At 44.0% G+C, this 13,867-nt stretch overlaps 2 protein-coding genes across 3 annotated transcripts in view; one reads left to right on the top strand and one right to left on the bottom strand.

Annotated features, from left to right (window-relative positions):
* LOC118395846 (RIB43A-like with coiled-coils protein 2) overlaps nucleotides 1-3,996 on the top strand; it is a 5,987-nt gene extending 1,991 nt beyond the window's left edge. Inside the window, exons 2-7 of the mRNA XM_035789825.2 lie at nucleotides 1,600-1,681; nucleotides 1,824-2,135; nucleotides 2,223-2,341; nucleotides 2,536-2,760; nucleotides 2,905-3,071; nucleotides 3,581-3,996. Coding sequence (XP_035645718.1) covers nucleotides 1,600-1,681; nucleotides 1,824-2,135; nucleotides 2,223-2,341; nucleotides 2,536-2,760; nucleotides 2,905-3,071; nucleotides 3,581-3,659 — 984 coding nt within the window. The 3' untranslated portion in view covers nucleotides 3,660-3,996. The remainder of the gene's footprint in view (nucleotides 1-1,599; nucleotides 1,682-1,823; nucleotides 2,136-2,222; nucleotides 2,342-2,535; nucleotides 2,761-2,904; nucleotides 3,072-3,580) is intronic.
* The window catches only part of LOC118395845 (adenosine deaminase 2-A-like), an 11,945-nt gene extending 1,297 nt beyond the window's left edge, over nucleotides 1-10,648 (bottom strand). Inside the window, exons 1-10 of one of the 2 annotated variants that reach the window (XM_035789823.2) lie at nucleotides 10,492-10,648; nucleotides 9,230-9,579; nucleotides 8,667-8,886; nucleotides 6,567-6,777; nucleotides 6,251-6,378; nucleotides 5,978-6,068; nucleotides 5,698-5,806; nucleotides 5,298-5,455; nucleotides 4,748-4,950; nucleotides 4,506-4,613 (exon numbers count right to left, since the gene is read on the bottom strand). In XM_035789823.2, the coding sequence (XP_035645716.1) occupies nucleotides 4,523-4,613; nucleotides 4,748-4,950; nucleotides 5,298-5,455; nucleotides 5,698-5,806; nucleotides 5,978-6,068; nucleotides 6,251-6,378; nucleotides 6,567-6,777; nucleotides 8,667-8,886; nucleotides 9,230-9,533 (1,515 nt within the window). In that variant the 5' untranslated portion in view covers nucleotides 9,534-9,579; nucleotides 10,492-10,648 and the 3' untranslated portion in view covers nucleotides 4,506-4,522. Of the gene's footprint in view, nucleotides 1-3,773; nucleotides 4,614-4,747; nucleotides 4,951-5,297; nucleotides 5,456-5,697; nucleotides 5,807-5,977; nucleotides 6,069-6,250; nucleotides 6,379-6,566; nucleotides 6,778-8,666; nucleotides 8,887-9,229; nucleotides 9,580-10,491 lie in introns of those variants that run through there. The other variant, XM_035789822.2, reaches the window with a different exon arrangement.
* Nucleotides 10,649-13,867: the final 3,219 nt, after the last annotated feature.

The following is a 13,867-nucleotide window of genomic DNA, read 5'->3' as shown; positions in this document are numbered from 1 at the left end:
GACACCAAGGTATTTGTAGTTGTCCACATATTCTAAGTCAGAACCGTCCAGAGTAGTGATGCTGGACGGACGGGCGGGCAGGTGCAGGCAGCGATCGGTTGAAGAGCATGCATTTAGTTTTACTTGTATTTAAGAGCAGTTGAAGGCCACGGAAGGAGAGTTTTATGGCATTGAAGCTCGTCTGGAGGGTTGTTAACACAGTGTCCAAAGGGCCAGAGGTATACAGAATGGTGTCGTCTGCGTAGAGGTGGATCAAAGACTCACCAGCAGCAAGAGCGACATCATTGATGTATACAGAGAAGAGAGTCGGCCCAAGAATTGAACCCTGTGGCATCCCCATAGAGACTGCCAGAGGCCCCTACAACAGGCCCTCAGATTTGACACACTGAACTCTATCAGAGAAGTAGTTGGTGAACCAGGCGAGGCAATCATTTGAGAAACCAAGGCTGTTGAGGATGTGGGGATTGACAGAGTCGAAAGCCTTGGCCAGGTCAATGAATATGGCTGCACAGTATTGTTTCTTATCGATGGCGGTTAAGATATCGTTTAGGACCTTGAGCGTGGCTGAGGTGCACCCATGACCAGCTCTGAAACCAGATTGCATAGCGGAGAAGGTACGGTGGGATTTGAAATGGTCGGTGATCTGTTTGGTAACTTGGCTTTTGAAGACCTTAGAAAGGCAGGGTAGGTTAGATATAGATTTGTAGTAGTTTGCGTCAAGGGTGCCCCCCTTTGAAGAGGGGGATGACCGCAGCTGCTTTCCAATCTTTATCCATGTGCATGTAATTGTGATGGACTCTGTAGGAGAGAGGAATAACATTGTGGAAGAGAAAGTGAGTAAACACCTTAAATATGTTTAGAACTACAAATTAACTTCTGTTGATTCTTATTTTTTAAATGTCACAATTCCAACCCTCTTATCTGGGCTTGGGACCGGCAAAAGTAACCCAAAAGAGACAATCAGACGGAGTTCCTTAGTGTTTTTTAGTTTCGTTTTTTACATTTACATCCTGCCCTGAATGTAAGCCAGGGTGGAATCAGCCAGCGGCGGCTTCCCGCATGTGCAGTCTGGATGCTGTGGGGTGAACATCTCCTGCTCTGACTGCAGCTGGGAGGGACTGCTACGTGAGGACTGGGCCGCCTGTGAGTGCTTTGGGACGGGGTTAGGACCCACGGTAGCACCCGCTGCTCATTGAGAACGATACGTGCTTTCGCGTCAGAGTCTCAAAGTCTCCAATAACACCAGGAAAAGTCTCTAGATTTGTCGCTAGTCGCTTTTTAAAAAAATGTGTCGCTAGAGGGGTGTGCATACTCGCTAAATATAGCGACAAAGTCACTAAGTTGGAAACACTGCTCTATATCAGTTGTTCCCGTTGTTCACACACGTATCTGCCCTCTCATTGGCTAGAATGGCACCACCTGATCCTCCTGACTGCCTTCCATTTTTGAAGACTTATTTTCATTGTTACAGCGACCACTTGAGTATCTGGTCTGGTCAATATAATGGATCATCTGTATTGCAACTGTAACCGGCTGTGACATCACAACACTTAATTCAGTTGTGAAGACATGTTTGTCACACTTTTCTGTTCCTCACAGATAGATAAAGAGGCTCTTGATTCCCAAGTGAATGAAAGAAAGAAAAAAGAACAGGCAGAGGCAGAGTCACTTAAAGCATATGGTAAGTGCAATAAAATACAGAATGGGAGTCCTGACAGCTCTATATAAGCTTCCATACATACAGTAAGCTTCAATGCAACTTAGACTTTATTGATGTTAGCTGTTAGCTAGTGTCATATGTCTCTGGAATGCATGCCCTCTAGCTGCAGATGCAGTGCGCAACGACAAGACCGCTTGTCTACTTGATCAATGCCAACTTAAGGATGAGCGTCTGCTGCAGGGAGCCATAGAGGACTTCCGATTGAACTTCCAGCCGCGGTGGAGTCGACGAGAGTATGACTTGAGCAACCCAGACAAAATTAGAGGTCAGGAGGAGATCCAGATGCTGCCGGGGCTGGTGGGTGAGGACCCAGACAGCCAGGGGAGGCTGAAGAAGCAGCAGGAGCAGCTCAGAGAGTGGTCCTTCCAGCAGCAGCATGAGTTGGCCACAGCGCGACACCAGCAGAGACAGGAAGGTAGGCTACAACCTGTCCTGATGCTAGACACTGATACACTCACTGCCTCCTCTCAAAACAATCTCTGTCCCTGCCTCACCCTTGCAGAGCAGCAATATGACCAGGACAGAGTGGACCTGGACAACAAAGCTCTCCAGCTCCAAACAATTGAGGAGGAGAGAAGGAGAACCGTAGCCCTCGCTACAAAGAATTTCAATTTGACAAAGGTGAGTCATATTTTACCTGGTGCTTAACCAGGTGTGGTTGTCACACTGGCAAAGGTAAGTTATTAGGATTGATAGTACTATCTGGCACTGAATCTAACCATGTGTGGTGTGATTCCTGTGATTTGTATATGGGGGAACAGAATGTAATTCTGTCAACATGTCAACTGTGTGATATTTTGTCTGTCTGTTCCCAGGCAGCAGAGAATGCAGAGAAGCGGTGGAAGGAGTGGCAGCAGCAGGAGGAGGACAACAGGATAGACATCCTGAACCAGCTGCAGGGGGAGCTGCTGAGTGAGAGCCAGGAGCAGGGCATCAGTGTGCTGGGTCTGCCCCGCCTCAGTCCCGACAGCTACAAGGGTCTCGCAGACGAGCAGCTGCAGCACATCAACTGCCAGCAGCAACAGATAGATGAGAAGAGGGTACATCTACATTGTTTACCTTGAGCAGAGATGTTTTCATTGCAGTATGTTGCACTCTCCATCTTCTGAAAGAGGACCAAAAGCGAGAGTAGATCGCAACACCCATAAATAGTGTTAACCTTCTCTTCATGTTTGGTTGTGCAGAGAATTCAGGCGGAGCAGCAGCAAGAGGAGCTCCAGCAGGACCGGTTCCGTGTGGCCTCGGCTCGAACCGCCCTACTAATGGAGAGACAGCAGGCCCGCATCAACAAGCAGCTCCGTCGCACCCAGGATAACACCAACTTACAGCTGGCTGAGGCCCACCATGAACAGTAAGACACTTTCCATATGTTAAGGTTTAGACACATGGACGCAGCTGTATACCTTTCGCTTTGTTTGATGTTGTACTGTTGGGCTTCATTACCATACAGCATTATTGTTTGTCACATTCTTTTGAAAATATTTTCTTTAACACTTCTGTGCTCAGAAATAATTCAATTGTTCAGAAGAAACTGATCAACAAGATTAGCACAGTTAATGGACACACAAATGATCAACTAGGAGCTCAATTCAATCCATTTTGTGGAAGATCCGCGTTATCGTTCGATTGAAATTTAAAGACAATGTTCCCTAGTTCAGAGACTGCATTCAGCGTTAAAATGCAAAGGTAATTTGCGATTGAGCAGACATATGCAATATTTACCGTGATATTCCGCGATACGGATTGAATCCAGCCCTAGAGCTTGTTGACCTGCCCATAGCCTTGCATAGATGACATATCAAATGCCTACAGTTTTGTTCTTGATATCAGTTCTAGACCAATGCATTCTTCTCTTTTCAGGACAAAGTATTTGGAGAAGGTGTACACTAACATCCCAGATGACAGTTACTTCTCCCAGTTCAACACCAGCAGTCGATAAAGGATGACAGGGCCTTACTTACTATGTCATGCATTTTTAGACTATTATGGAGAAATGTTTCTTGTATTAAAAAGTGAAAATGTAGATTAATGATTTGTAACAAAAATGAACAAATCTGATGTTTTCCTTCCCTTAATTCAAAACTATTTCACAACTAAAAAAATACAATCAAAAACGTCTTCATAGAAAAGTGTGTCTATGAATAAGGCATTCATTGCCTACTGTTCTGCATGCATTTGTCACAATGTGTCCGTATAATTAATAAAAATCTGAAACAAAACAAATGCATATGTTCTCCATTAAAATCACATTACCAGCATAAAATGCTATTAAAAGACTAGCTGGTCAGTTCATTCGGTGTAAGCTTTTTCTCACTGTGCTCTATTACCATGTAGAGTCTCCTTGAATTCACAATTACAGTGCAAATACAATTCTCTGCAACTGAAATAATAATGATCAAATGCCTTTGTGTAAAAAAACAGCTTCCTTCATGACTCCTTGACTAGTAAACTCAACTTCTGTCAGGGGCCTCCATTTTGTAGGAGGTGACAGCAGTGTGGTCTCCTGATTGATTTCTTACAGGAGTGTTATACACACCCTATCCACGTGAGGGCAATATGAACTTGTTCTCTTTTTCCTTCTCAACCCTAATTTGCCAAACTGTCTACAGCATTGTAGGCAAAGAAAAATACAAAAAATGATGTTTCAATAACACCTACATCCTTTCCCTTGTCTGAATTTTGAACAACATTTCCAAATATCATTCCCTTCCTATGGGGCACAAGCAACAGGCTCACAGACTGGGGTGATCCCACTGTCACAGTTAGCGTCCGAATGACCACTCACTCTGTTCCAGCAGGACTCTATTGTGAGTTCTCTGAGACAAACTTGTCCCATTTTCTCTGCCACAAATCCAATGCTTTCTCCTTCAGCTGTGGCGACAGAGAGCTGTACCTGGAACATAAAAACATTGAAAGTCAGAATCCTTACCCTACCATACAATGGCAGAAACGGTTTCAAGTAGCTAAGCTAGTCCAGGTTATTCCACCAATATTGTACGGTGCCTGGACCTGCTAACTTGGCCTCACCTGATGGAGTTCATGGCCAGTTCCTTGAGAGTTCCTATGTGAGAGTTCATTCCACCTAAACCCACAAACGCCTCGTAAAAATCATGTGAGAGGCCAGAAGCTCCAAACATGGCAGGGTCGTCTGAACTGATCACCAGGGGATGGCCCTCTGACATCAGAACAGCAGCTGGGTGATTCCGCAGGTCTGAGACCAGTTTCAGTACCTGGAGAAAATTTTTAAATTATTATATTTTACCTTTAACTCTGCAAGTCAGTTAAGAACAAATTCTTGTTTACAATGACTGCCTACCCCGACCAAACCCTAACTAGGACGACGCTGGGCCAATTGTGCGCCGCCCTATGGGACTCCCAATCACTGCCAGTTGTGATACAACCTGGAATTGAGCCAGGGTCTGTAGTGATGCCTCTAGCACTGAGATGCAGTGCCTTAGACCTCGGGAGCCCCAAATGAAGAGTTTCAATGAAGATACAATCTACCTCGATCTGTGGATGGGCAGCCGTCTTAATCATTCATCAACATGTGAGTGTGGTGACAGCGATAATGCCCTACCTGGTTGGAGATGGGGCACACCTCTACAGCCACCTCTTTCCTCCTAGAGAGCGCCTTGGCCACGGGGTGGCGCAGCAGGGCAAAGCCATGGCCGATGCGAGACGTGTTGAACAGTAAAGCATCCAGTAGGTTCCCATCCACATCAGTGCCCTCTTCATCTGCAAATGACAGTCAATCAATGATGCCATCAATGTAGATTGTAGTAAACTTGTACCTGTACTGTACAAACTTCATTCTCAACAACACAAAATAGGGAGTATTGGCTATAAAGTCTCATTCCATCAAAGTTAGTGCTATCCGAGCCCCTAACCAGGGCAAGATTAAGAAATCATAGGCCCATTCCATGATTATAGACTAAATATGAACACTTCAGATAAGGTGGAAGGGTTCATGTGCTCACCAGTCTCTCCTGCATGGAAGAAGAATGGAAGGTTGACTCCTCTCTCGCCTGGCAGAGACAAGGCCTCCTTGAAGTACCAGAGGGGTCTTCCACTATCTTCCCGACCCACCTAGTACCAGACGAGAACATCAGACATGTCAACATCACCCTGAACAGCCTATACCTATTTTTTTTATAAAACTATCTAATAATAAATAAATCAAGTCCATATCAACTTTAGGTAATTTCCTGAGAGAAATTAGACCGTTTTAAGGAGTCTTGTGACTAAGGATCTACCTACTAGGTCAAATCCAGCCATGATCTCTGGAAAGACTTTCTGTAGGTTCATAGCCTCCTCCACTGCCTTCCATGCCATTGACGCATTCAGCTGCCTTAGACAAACAGATTCCCAAAGTACATTCAATCTCAACATTAATATGACGTGTTTTGTTTTTCTCATTCTTCTTTTAATTCTGTATAGTTTTTAAATAAACTAATCCTTGTAAAACTGTTAGAGGGCCCATAATTCTAATTCCATCTTTACACTGATCATGTGCATCTCCTGCATAGTCACCTGTGCACAGTGAAGATGACACGAGCTCCCAGGAAGTCTGGGTGCTCTGACACAAACTGCCTGGTCACGTCCTGATAGGTCTTGAGGCCCCAGGCACTGTCATGTGTGCTCCCATCCAGCTCGTATGTCTGTGTATCAGTAACAAACATGTAAGAATTATACAACCTCTTATGTATAGACAATACATCCTGGTTACACCTTGAAAATGACTGGTCAACTCAAAGTATTGTGTATGGAATAATCTTAACAACTTAATCACACAACTGAACTCATATCACACGGTTGGAACAAACAAGTATCTGTATGTGTTGTTTACCTCTGGAAGCAAAGCCCTCAGCTCCAGATACATGATACTATCCATGTAGAACTGCCTCAGGCCCTCATAATAATAGTCCTTGAACACAGGAGCGTAGGTGACTAGTCCCCAAGCCGAAGTGAACGCCTGCTCAAACCTTTTCCAAACGACATCTTGGCTGGGATAGGCAGCCTCTGGGTCCTCAGTGAAAAGTGTGAGGTTGCGGATGAGGCTGCACAGGTTGTTGGAGAGTGCATACAATTTGAAAGAGATGAGTCAACTAGAAAATCAAATTTTGTCTGTATTCCCCCAGGGAGATACTTGTGTGATGTATGACCATGACATATAAATGACATAATATATAATGAAATTGATTGACATACATGTGTCATTTGACATAGTGAATGACATACATTGCCTTCGGAAAGTATTCAGACCCCTTCACTTTTCCCACATTTTGTTACTACAGCCTTATTCTACAGGCTTACTCTAAAATGGATAAAATAAAATAAAATCCTCAGTAATCTACACACAATACCGCATCATAACCAAGTGAAAACAGATTTGTAGAATTTTTTGCACAAATGATTAAAAATAGAAAACAGAAATACCTTATTTACATAAGTATTCAGACCCTTTGCAATGAGACTCGAAATTTAACTCAGGTGCATCCTGTTTTCATGAATCATCCTTGAGATGTTTCTACAACTTGACTGGAGTCCACCTGTGGTAAATTCAATTGATTTGACATGATTTTAAAAGGCACACAACTGTCTATATAAGGTCCCACAGTTGACAGTGCATGTCAGAGTGAAAACCAAGTCATGAGGTCGAAGGAATTGTCCGTAGAATGCCGAGAAGGGATTGTATCGAGGCACAGATCTGAGGAAGGGTACATTTCTGCAGCATTGAAGGCCCCAAGAAAACAGTGGCCTCCATCATTCTTAAATGGGAGAAGTTTGGAACCACCAAGACTCTTCCTAGAGCTGGCCGCCCGGCCAAACTGAGTAATCGGGGTAGAAGGGCCTTGGTCAGGGAGGTGACCAAGAACCCAATGGTCACTCTAACAAAGCTCTATAGTTCCTCTGTGGAGATGGGAGAACCTTCCAGAAGGACAACCATCTCTACAGCACTCCACCAATCAGGCCTTTATGCTACAGTGTCCAGACGGAGGCCACTCCTCAGTAAAAGGCACATGACAGCCCGCTTGGAGTTTGCCAAAAGGAACCTAAAGGTTCTCAGACCATGAGAAACAAGATTCTCTGGTCTGATGAAACCAATATTAAACTCTTTGGCCTGAATGCAAAGTGTCATGTCTGGAGAAAATCTGGCACCTACCTACAGTGAAGCATGGTGGTGGCAGCATCATACTGTGGTAGGGTAGTGGGTTCGATTCCCGGGACCACCCATACGTAGAATGTATGCACACATGACTGTAAGTCGCTTTGGATAAAAGCGTCTGCTAAATGGCATATATTATTATTATTATATTTATGTTTTCAGCGGCAGGGACTTGGAGACTTGTCGGGATCGAGGGAAAGATGAACGGAGCAAAGTACAGAGATCCTTGAAGAAAACAGGACTTCAGACTGGGGTTCACCTTCCAACAGGACAACAACCCTAAGCACACAGCCAAGAAAAAGCAGGAGTGGCTTCAGGACAAGTCTCTGAATGTCCTTGAGTGGCCAGAGCCCGGACTTGAACCCGATCTAACATATTTGGAGACCTGAAAATAGCTGTGCAGCAACACTCCCCGTCCAACCTGACAGAGCTTGAGAGGATCTGCAGAGAATAATGGGAGAAACTCCCCAAGTAAAGGTGTGCCAAGCTTGTAGCGTCATACTCCAGTCTCGAGGCTGTAATCGCTGCCAAAGGTGCTTTAACAAAGTACTGAGTAAAGGGTCTGAATAATTATGTACATTTAATATTTATTTTATTTGTATAAATTAGCAACAACAACAAAACGTAACCTGTTATTGCTTTGTCATTATGGGGTATTGTGTGTGAAAAAACAAAACATTTTAGAATAAGGCTGTAACCTAACAAAATGTGGAAAAAGTCAAGGGGTCTGAATACTTTCCGAATGCACTGTATATAATGACATATGTTCCTACTTCCTACCTATTGTCAAGGTCAGTGGTATTGCCTGTTTTGGCCCTCAGGGTCTCCAGCAGCATCCAAGAAGAGCACTGAGGTTTTGGTTTGGGCTGACCAGAGGAGAAGAGTAATCGAACTGACTGGTCCTCTGTAATGCACATGTAGCAATGTGGCCGGTATGTCACATTCCTTACCAGCCACTCCACTCCCACCATGGAGAAGTCATGGACATGAAGTGCTGCTCCTAAAACAGATCAGAGGAAGAGATGTTCGTAACCTGTGTGACACAGGAGGTTGGTGGCACCTTTATTGGGCAGAACAGGCTTGTGGTAATGACTGGAGCGGAATCAGTGGAATGGTATCAAATACATCAAAAACATGGTTTCCAGGTGTTTGATGCCATTACATTTGCTCCGTTCCGGCCATTATTATGAGTCATTATCCCCTCAGCAGCCTCCAATGCTATGTGGCTTACAATGAAGTATATATATATATATATATGTACCATATTTGCTTAAAAGTATCCTCTCAGTTTATCACAAATGCAAAGGGGACGGGGGTACGGGTTCATTTGGGATCCGGTGTACCTTTGGGCATCCTCTGCAGTAGGCTGTAGATGAGGCTGCGCTGGATGAGTGGCTTTGCCTTGAAGAAGTGCAAGGCAGGAGGGAAGTCCGAGCTCTTCATCTCCTGCTCCTTCAGTTTGTGCAGCTGTGCACTGAGCCGCAGCTCTGCCTCTGTCAGCAGCAGCCTGCCCCCTGTCTGCCGGGAGGCCTCCTGGTGCATCAGAGACTCTCTGAGCCTAGGGTCTGGGCTGCACCAGCACAGGGTCAACCAGCACAGCAGGACTGACACCATAGCCACCTGGTGGCTCTCTGGCCAGTGCAACATGGGGAAGGTGTGGCTAATCAATGTTGGTCAACACTGAATAGATAGGCTTGAAGGAGAAAGAAACGTGATAAGACAAACTCATCTAGTGGGAAAATAGGTTCAACAGAGCTTGGTGTTTAGTGTAAGCCTACTGCACCTGCTTACAAAACATAGGACATAAATCAATGGTCTTTCCACTTCCTCATTATTACTTTCTTATGCTTGCTTCCTCAGAAATGTAGTTTCTCTTGAAACAAACAAAATATATCCAGTTCAGACAATACCTTAAGAGGTCTATTTCCCATAAGAGATATTTCCCATATTTTCTATGAATATGATTTAATATGTATATTTAGAGGATAGGATCTTCAGGATGTCATACTAACAGGTTGCATTTAGATCTGAATTTTATACATAAATGCATAATTTATTTATTTGATATAGTTTTGTCCGCAATTGCAGTATTTATCTGTAAGTAGGCTAGTTTAATGCACCATGGTGGACGTGGACAAAGAGAGTAGCACCACCACCAGCTGTCGGTGTCAACAAACCCGCTTTGTGATTCACGGATTATGTAGTTTACTTGCTGTGAATACGTTTGATGCCTAATAGTGTTTTTGTTAGTTTACAGTTATGATCAAGATATTTAAACGAATACAGCCTTTTTATAAACCTGACATACTGCCTGCTTCATCCGGTCGCCTATTATGTTGTTCAGTTTAAAGGGCGACGCGAACGTTTGACGAGTTGGCGATTTCAATGTATCTAACAATGTATCTAACAATGTATCTAACAATGTATCTAACAATGTAACATTTGGTAAACGTTAAAGTGGTGTGGTGTGCCTCAAGCCTGCAATTCTAAAGTGTAACAAAGTAACAGCTGCACGTTCACACTGAACGCTGGATACATTGATAATAGCATACATGTTTTGCCTGTGTTATGAACATTAATTGTTATTAGAACGAGTATCTCTCACCACTGAACAAACCTGTCCGTGAAAGTGAAGTGATGAATGGGTACTCCTATACTGCTCTATACGATAACAACAACTGTTACAACAACAACAAAAAAATCAGTTCTGTAGCCTGAAAATGTAATGCCGCGTTCATGTATAATCGGAAATAAGAAACTCGAAAATGTCCGACTTGCTAACAAAATGTACGCAGGACCAGTTAGCAAGTCTGACATTTCCGAGTATTACATGAACGCAGCATTACTCTTACTCACTTCCTAAAACAGTGGTACACGTCATATCCCCCAGTGGTTTACTTGGGATGGAAGAAGTGCAGGACCTGTTCTCCAAGTCGGTCCATTAGACTATGTTCACCGAATTCACAAGTGACATTATGCTATAGAGACTTCTGATTATTCGCTGTTAACGGTTTGTATACACTTTCCATGACTTTTAACCACATTTTCATTACTATTTTTTATTGGCTACTTGAAAGTAAGCCTTATTGACACTGGAAAGCTGCTGTGTCTGATCCCATGTAGACCTACCGCCTCCTGCCGTTGTGCCCTTGATCAGGGCATTTAGTCCCCCACATAGAACCGCACTTTTAGTCACAGGTTGTCAACCCTCCACCTGGAGACCTGGGTGTGCAGGCATGGCGTTTTCAACCAAATACTTTTGTCTTTATACAAGTATTCCTTCATTCAATAAATCAGAGTTCAAATGTCGCAATTACATAGCTGCTGTTTAATAGAGGGGAATCGCATCTTTCCAACGGGTGCAGATTTATTTAGACTTCGCAGTGCCGGTGGAAAGGCAACAACGAAATGAATGCTTAGTTAGCTATAGTTAACGAGCGAGCTACCTGCTACAAATTATGTTTAGAATTGGTGATGTAGTTTGTCTGTTATTATTTTATACCTGCTGCTGAAATGTCACGTTCTCTCTCCTCGGGCAACGGCCCACTCGCACTGGCGCACACACACAGCACCATAGACATGCATGCACTGAAGGCATAGCTCCCGAGTGACGCAGCGATCTAAGGCACTGCATCTCAGTGCAAGAAGCGTCACTACAATCCCTGGTTCGAATCCAGACTGTATCACATCCGGACCTGATTGGGAGTCCCATACACTAAAAAGGAAAGGTTCCTGGAGTATCCTTTAGTGGTTCTTCAAATTGAAACTGTGAGTTCTTCAAATAATCAATTTTAATGGGTCCTCGAAGAACCTTTTGAATAACCTTTCTGGGTTACGTTAACTACCCCCCCCTCCCCTATTAATAACAATAACCCTAATATTTTAGTTCTCAGTGTTTATTATGATTTTAGTGGCAAAGCAGAATAAAATAATCAAAATATGAGGTTAACTCTGAGCAGAGCCCTAAGTCCAATGGGTATATCCTCTGTCATGTTGACATTAATGTGTTCTCCGTACCCATAGCCATAATGATTTTGCAGTGCATGGTGATCGTACAGGTTTCCTGTTATATTCATCAGAGGTGTAGGGAGGGCGAAGTCTGTGAATCTCAAAAAAATATAATTCTACAGATGATTAACAAAATATGCACACAACAGTATTCATACCTTGGTTTTTGTGTTGAATGTAAAAAACTGTTTTGATAATGGTTTTCATACAAATACCTTGTCCATAATGTAGAGGCTTGAGGGATATTCATTGTAGAGGTAAGGGAGGAGGATGGTAATGTGATCTGCATAACATACCAATTGACATACAGTTGAAGTCGGAAGTTCACATACACTTAGGTTGGAGTCATTAAAACTCTTTTTCAACCACTCCACAATTTTCTTGTTAATAAACTCGTTTTGGCAAATCGGTTAGGACATCTATTTTGTGCATGACCCAAGTCATTTTTCCAACAATTGTTTACAGACAGATTATTTCACTTATAATTCACTGTATCACAATTCCAATGGGTCAGAAGTGCACATACATTAAGTTGACTGTGCCTTTAAACAGCTTGGAAAATGACAGAGAATGATGTCATGGCTTTATAAGCTTCTGTTAGGCTAATTGACATCATTTGAGTCAATTGGAGGTGTAACTGTGGATGTACACTGCTCAAAAAAATGAAGGGAACACTAAAATAACACATCCTAGATCTGAATGAATGAAATATTCTTAAATACCTTTTTCTTTACATTGTTGAACGTGCTGACAACAAAATCACACAAAAATTATCAATGGAAATCACATTTATCAACCCATGGAGGTTTGGATTTGGAGTCACACTCAAAATTAAAGTGGAAAACCACACTACAGGCTGATCCAACTTTGATGTAATGTCCTTAAAACAGGTCAAAATGAGGCTCAGTAATGTGTGTGGCCTCCACGTGCCTGTATGACCTCCCTACAACGCCTAGGCATGCTCCTGATGAGGTGGCGGATGGTCTCCTGAGGGATCTCCTCCCAGACCTGGACTAAAGCATCCGCCAACTCCTGGACAGTCTGTGGTGCAACGTGGCATTGGTGGATGGAGCGAGACATGATGTCCAGATGTGCTCAATTGGATTCAGGCCTGGGGAACGGGCAGGCCAGTCCATAGCATCAATGCCTTCCTCTTGCAGGAACTGCTGACACACTCCAGGCACATGAGGTCTAGCATTGTCTTGCATTAGGAGGAACCCAGGGCCAACCGCACCAGCATATGGTCTCACACGGGGTCTGAGGATCTCATCTCGGTACCTAATGGCAGTCAGGCTACCTCTGGCGAGCACATGGAGGGCTGCGCGGCCCCCCAAAGAAATGCCACCCCACACCATGACTGACCCACTGCCAAACCGGTCATGCTGGAGGATGTTGCAGGCAGCAGAATGTTCTCCACAGAGTCTCCAGACTGTCACATGTGCTCAGTGTGAACCTGCTTTCATCTGTGAAGAGCACAGGGGGCCAGTGGCAAATTTGACAATCTTGGTGTTCTCTGGCAAATGCCAAACGTCCTGCACGGTGTTGGGCTGTAAGCACAAACCCCACCTGTGGACGTCGGGCCCTCATACCACCCTCATGGAGTCTGTTTCTGACCGTTTGAGCAGACACATGTACATTTGTGGCCTGCTGGAGGTCATTTTGCAGGGCTCTGGCAGTGCTCCTCCTGCTCCTCCTACTCCTCAGTGCTCCTCCTGTATTTCAAGGCCTACCTTCAAACTCAGTGCCTCTTTGCTTGACATCATGGGAATATCAAAAGAAATCAGCCAAGGCCTCAGAAAACAATTGTAGACCTCCACTATTCTGGTTCATCCTTGGTGGCAAATTTCCAGGTACCATGTTCATCTGTACAAACAATAGTATGCAAGTATAAACACCATGGGACCACGCAGCCGTGGTCCCAAAAAGTGCAAATCAATCCCAGAATAACAGCAAAGGACCTTGTGAAGATGCTG

This window comes from Oncorhynchus keta, chromosome 17 (genome assembly GCF_023373465.1).
Source record: "Oncorhynchus keta strain PuntledgeMale-10-30-2019 chromosome 17, Oket_V2, whole genome shotgun sequence".
In the NCBI taxonomy this organism is placed as follows: Eukaryota; Metazoa; Chordata; class Actinopteri; order Salmoniformes; family Salmonidae; genus Oncorhynchus; species Oncorhynchus keta.
This window is presented reverse-complemented; position numbering and strand designations above follow the sequence as displayed.